Below are 5,910 nucleotides of genomic sequence, written 5' to 3' on the forward strand. Positions count from 1 at the left end.
CTATTTAGAAATAGAAATGATATGAGTAGGGTCGGAATGACGACATGACCTTACTGAGAAATACAAATTTTATAGTTAGGGTCGGAATGACGGCATGACCTTACTGAAAAAGAGGAATTATCCGGGGCGTGTTACAAGCTCACCATCCGGAGCCTTGGACTCTAGCGGTGTGTGAGGATGTGTGTCAGACATGCTCTAGAGATGTTGACTAGGTTATAACTCTCAACCCACAAGTATTCGAATAACTGTTTATATATGAAATAACCCACTGTAAGAACACTATCGAAGATTCATGGGAAGCAATTGGAGATGAGTAGAATAGAGACTAAGGCTAGAACTATCAAGCACCCCTCTAGGAACTAATTGAACACATTGATGAATTAGCAAGATAGGTGGCAAAGACGGGGTGAATCAAATAATTAAGATGCAAACAATTGACATAAGTGGCAAAGAAGGGGTGAATCAAATAATTAATATGCAAACAATTGACATAAAGAACAGCCAAAAGAGAACTCGGGACTAATTAGAATAACATTCAGCCTTAAAAAAACAATTTTCAATAGAGAAGAAGAGAACTAATACTTGAAATCACCTACTTATGGTGTAATTCAAGAGGTTGTATAAGAGAACTAAGCTAACAATAGTGTTCTACACTCCAAGAGATTATCTCGATCACTCATCTAAGTCTAACAATACCAAATGGGAAAGTGTGGGCATTTATACTAGGCAAATTATTGTGTCACTTTATCAGAGAAGTGGAAATAGCCTCTGGCAGAAATGCAAGGTAAGGCTGCGCACAATAGATTCTTGAGGTCCGGCCGTTCCTTGGACCCTGCGTATAGCGGGAGCTTTAGTGCACTGGGCTGCCCTTCTTTTGAATTATTGCATCACTTTATCCATAGTAGCCCTAGGGTAAGCTTAAAATGTACTCAACACCTATAGAATCCAAGGCCGAACGTCTAGACGTTTGGCCATCTTCTCTTCCAATTCGTCTCCACGTTTGTAACTTGTGGAGATGTTTCCTGATGCTTCAACGACAATCTTCTCCGTGATTGGTATTCATGGAGATGTTTCCTTCATGTCATCAACTGCTTAATGTTGTGTCTAGCTCCACGTAATAGATACATGGTGACGTTTTTGGTCCCTGAAATTTTGGCAGCTTCACATTTCTTCTTGTCCCTTTGTCTTGTTTGACTTGAAAGCTTGGTTTCTATGATCTTTTGTGGTACTAGGATTTGACATTGATGTGGTAACCCTCCTTAGCATGAGGGCTAATCTGAAATTTATCACTAGGGTTTGGTCGCTGGAGGTTGTTGGACCTTGTGGTGATGTTAGTTCTCGCAAAATATTGGCGGAATGAAAGGTGACACAAATCACATCTGAAAGTCACTACAAAGAGGGCTCGAAAACTGACTTTTCTTTCATGAATGTTTCCCACGGTAGCTCTGATATCATGTGAGAAGTAAAAGCAAGGGGAAAATATTATTAAGATGAATAAACTACATTATTACACTTAGCCCTATTTATAAACAGTATATTACGATTTTTTCCATGTGGAACTTTCTATACATTAATATTCTAACAATTTATGCACCAACTTGATGGAGAGTGTTAGAATCTCATAGATATTCTAGGATCTTGTACATATAGTATAACTTGATTTACTCCTTTAATTATGTATTTTGATTCTATTTTTCCTTCCAAGGATATGTACACTTTAACCTTTTAAACCCTAATGCATGAGGAAGTAATCAAGTCTCAGTTCTCTTTTCATTTGATTTACTGTCTTTTTCAATTTGTTGCAGAGAGACACTATAGTTGAAATTTTCTATGAGAAGCACCTAACCGGATTGGTTCAAGCTATAACATTATCCTGCCCCCCAAATGGGGAGTCACTGTCAGTCAGCGAGTCTGCATGCTCTGATGGAGGAAATGGGAAGCAAAGTTGTGTGAAGCCGGAAATACTACTAAATATATGTGATCTCTTATGTTTTTGTGCCGTGCACCATCCTTATAGAATAAAGTAATTTTCTAATTTTGGCATGCAATTTGTTTGGTACCAAATCACTAATTTGACTCTGGTATAATGTTTGTTTCTTTCTTTGCTGCAGGTGCAGCTTTCTTCTTAATAATGTGGTAGATAAAGTTCTGTTGTTGACACGAAGAAGAGAAAAGTACCTAGTAGTTGCTGCTGTTAGATTTGTGAGAACTCTTATTTCCCGCAATGTGAGTTGTTGACTTATATTAACCAAAAGAGGATAATTTGTTAGTGAGATTGAACTGCATCAAATTTTGATTAATTTGTCCTTCATAGTGACCACTTTGTCTCTGCCATGATCTCAGATACTTCTGCTCGTGGTGTCTAATCTGATCAATCCTCTTATGTATGAAGCATGTCTTGCACCTGTTATGTTCCTCATGTGTGTTCCTATTTGGTTGTCTTGTAGTTATACATCTATACATCTTTCAATGCAAAATAGACTTGGCCAATGATGACTTGTACTGATTGGGATCCTTAGTTCAGTATTTTCTTCAAATTCTTATTATACAAGGTGAACAGTGATCCTATAGGCGTAAAGGGGGAAACATGTGAATAAGATAAACAAGAAAAGAACCCAACAAGCTAGAGTTCCTATTTCCAAATGCCTCCCAATGATCTAATTTGGAATTGGCTTATACACTCTGCGAGTACACAAATAAACACAAAAGTATTGGAATGTGATATTTTCTGTTCGATGACAAGCCCTTCAATGTTTTTCATTGATTCAAATAGTAAAAAAGACAGCTTGGTAGATGATATGCCTAGCTCAATTTTAGCTCTCCCTCTGTCCCAATTTATACGACTCACTTTCCTTTTTTGGCTATTCCAAAAAGAATCGACACATTTCTATATGTAGTAACAATTTAACGTTAAAATGCTCACGTGACCCTTAATGAAATGATTTACAGCCACAAAAAATCTATGATTTATCTTAGACTACAAGTTTTAAAAGTCTTGCTTTCTTAAACTCCGTGCCAAGTCAAACTACATCACATGAATTGGGACAGAGGGAGTAACTTTTATACGCGGTCCCAGTGAGGTGAAATGGACTAGGGTGAACCATCAACTGATGCATGATCTGCCAATTTGTGTAATATAGGGTTTCTAGATAAGAATGATCATCTTCTTGGTTCTAGAGGATAGAGCGCTCTGGATGGACCTGTTAGTAATTCTGTACTCTTTCCAAAAGTGGAATGCTTCTTTTCTGCCATTATCTTCCCGCCTAACCAACTAGTTTGATCCAACCTAGTGAACTTAAGAGCAAGAAATGAGCGCTAGTAGATCTGAAACTTCTTAATTGGCTAGTTGTTTATAGCCCCATGGCTATGAAACAAAGGGTTATCTTGGACAAGGACCGAGGTATTGATGGTGATTTTGTTATCTCGCAGAACAGAATGTGACACGACGAGATTGAATGTTCTCTTGTCAAAAGAAATAAATCTGTACTATTCAGAAGTTTCTTGCATTCAAGTTGTCTTTGCTTATTAAGCATCAGTGACCAATGTTTTTCTATAAGTTTAGCTGTGTTCTTGGGGTCTTAATATTTGCCCTCTGTGAAGACTTCTTTAGGAGTTGTGCTTCTGTATATCTATAAAAAAGAAATTTAAATTGTGTGTATCCTGCAGGATGAGTATTTGATGAATCATATCGCCGAGAAGAATCTTTTAAAACCAATTGTTAATGCTTTTGTTGCTAATGGAGAACGCTACAATCTTCTGAACTCGGCTGTTCTAGAGCTTTTTGAGTACATACGTAAGGTACACATACATTCCGTCACTGGGTTAGGCTGTTGACCTTCTGCTCTCTCTGTCCTTTATATGCTCATGCATTTTTGGTCTTGATGTGACATTATGCAGGACAACTTAAAAATATTGCTCAAGTATTTAGTGGACTCATTCTGGGATGAGTTGGTCAAGTTTGAAAAGTTCTCATCCATCAATTCTCTGAAAGTTAAATATGAGCAGGTATCTGCTTTGTTATGTCTGTTCCTGTCATCTGTTCTGTTGGATACTTGAGCTTATTATGTATGTTTTGTGTTATTGCAGTCTCTAGAGGATTCAGGAATAAGAAATGTTGGCAGTTTATTAGACCCGAGGAAACGAGTTGATGAGCGTAGTTTAGAGAAAGAAGAAGAAGATTATTTCAATGAAGACAGGTATCCCCTTACCTATTATTATATGTAGAATTGTTTTATTTTGATACCCACTGAACAAGCGATCTGTCAGTGATGAGGAAGATTCTGCTTCAGTCTCTGTGGCCAATGCAAACAGAGTGAAGTCTCAACTGGTGGTGCCGAATGGATCTGCTCCGAGCGACACATCTGTTAGGTACTTTGTGATTTTTAGAATGAGTATTTGCTAAATTAAGTGACATATGATGACTTTCAATCTGTTGCTGAAGATCCGGGGGAGTTGCTGTTTCTGGGGATGACGACAACGATGAAGATTATAAGCCACCACCTAAGAAGCAGTCAGATATTTCTGATGAAGATGGAGACGACTCTTTCCAATTAAAACGGAAGGTGGCTCCAAAAGAAGGCCCTGAGCCAAAAAGGTTGCAGCGTGTTGCTAAGGTTTCTAAATCGAAGGACAGTGTCTTTGCTGCTTTATGCTCAACCTTAAGTCAAGCCGTGTTGCCCTCCAAAAATACAGAAAGTCCTGCACCAGGTATCCCTCGCGTTGATGAAAACAAGGGATCGGTTGAGGCCAGCCATGATGAGGAAGGAAGTCTTTCTGATAATGGTAGTGCTGATTTTGAAAATCATGCCAACAAACAAGCAACTTCTCCTAAAAACAATTCTGAAAGCTTGCACAATTCTCCAGAAAGTAGGAAGTGTGAAGAAGACTCTCCATTAATGCAACCGAAGTCATCTCCTGAAATGGCTGTAAATGGATCGTAATATTTCAAGATTCGTGATGCCATTTTGACGCCTGTCATGATCAACTATCTTGAGCATGTGCTTGTGCAGATAAGCTAATCTGTACAAGTTTCAGACTGAGAATTTGGTTAGTTGGCGATTGTTTGTGTGATTTTCCAAGTATTGGTAGAGAGGAGTCTGTACAGTGCTGTTACAAGCATGGGGAGAGATTAGTGGCTTACCCAAACGCCTAATAGCTAGAGAGTTTTCTTCTATTCTTTACTTCGTCTTTTTCCCAGTTTCCTTACCTTAGTTATGTGAACCATATGTAGTAGGGCATCAATTTTTGACCTTGCGCGGTAAATCTTATGTTTAATGGTCAATTGTGAGCAGCAGTTGCTATGAAGAGGTTAGTGAATCCTGCTTAAGGCCAAGTTTCCTACTCGTGTTTAACTTAAAGGGAATTGTACATTATCCTAATTCCAGTGTAGACATTGTCCTCTAGTATATATATTGGGATAGACAGCACTTGTGGTATGACAACTGTGAGTTATCTGGTTCTCTTTTTCTGTTTTTCATTCTCCTTTTCAATGTAGAGCTACTGTGGAAGGATATACTTTTTTAGGACGTAGCGGGTGGGTGTCCTGGTTGTGCTGAAGAATTGCTTCTCCAACTCATCATGCCTCGTCTTTGTCAACCTTTTTCTTGTTCCTAAATTTGTCTTCTGAATTTTTGATGTGACAGTTAAACTCCATTAAAGGATCGAGATAATACTGGACAAATAAGAAAAACACAAATGTATTAATCGGGAACTGGCGTTGCCCACTCAAAAGAAAAAAAATTAATCAGATACTGACAGGCAAATAAAAATCTCATTTGCTCTGATCCACACGACTGTTCAAAAGCATACGAGGTTCTCTCAATGTTTCTTCAGTGTTTTGCTCTTCGTTTTGTTGCCAGATAGGACTAGGATATATTTTCAGCTATCTTGTATTTCTTTGGGATTGAATAG

General features: G+C 38.2%; 1 protein-coding gene across 2 annotated transcripts in view; it reads left to right on the plus strand.

Annotated features, from left to right (window-relative positions):
• LOC107878894 (serine/threonine-protein phosphatase 4 regulatory subunit 3) overlaps positions 1 to 5,459 on the plus strand; it is a gene marked incomplete at its 5' end in the record, with an annotated part of 32,698 nt that extends 27,239 nt beyond the window's left edge. Inside the window, 7 exon segments of one of the 2 annotated variants that reach the window (XM_047402591.1) lie at positions 1,806 to 2,023; positions 2,112 to 2,226; positions 3,667 to 3,798; positions 3,898 to 4,005; positions 4,087 to 4,196; positions 4,267 to 4,368; positions 4,442 to 5,459. In XM_047402591.1, the coding sequence (XP_047258547.1) occupies positions 1,806 to 2,023; positions 2,112 to 2,226; positions 3,667 to 3,798; positions 3,898 to 4,005; positions 4,087 to 4,196; positions 4,267 to 4,368; positions 4,442 to 4,940 (1,284 nt within the window). 2 annotated transcript variants of the gene reach the window in all.
• Positions 5,460 to 5,910: the final 451 nt, after the last annotated feature.

The sequence above is a fragment of the Capsicum annuum genome, unplaced genomic scaffold (genome assembly GCF_002878395.1).
Source record: "Capsicum annuum cultivar UCD-10X-F1 unplaced genomic scaffold, UCD10Xv1.1 ctg2489, whole genome shotgun sequence".
NCBI classification, from domain to species: domain Eukaryota; kingdom Viridiplantae; phylum Streptophyta; class Magnoliopsida; order Solanales; family Solanaceae; genus Capsicum; species Capsicum annuum.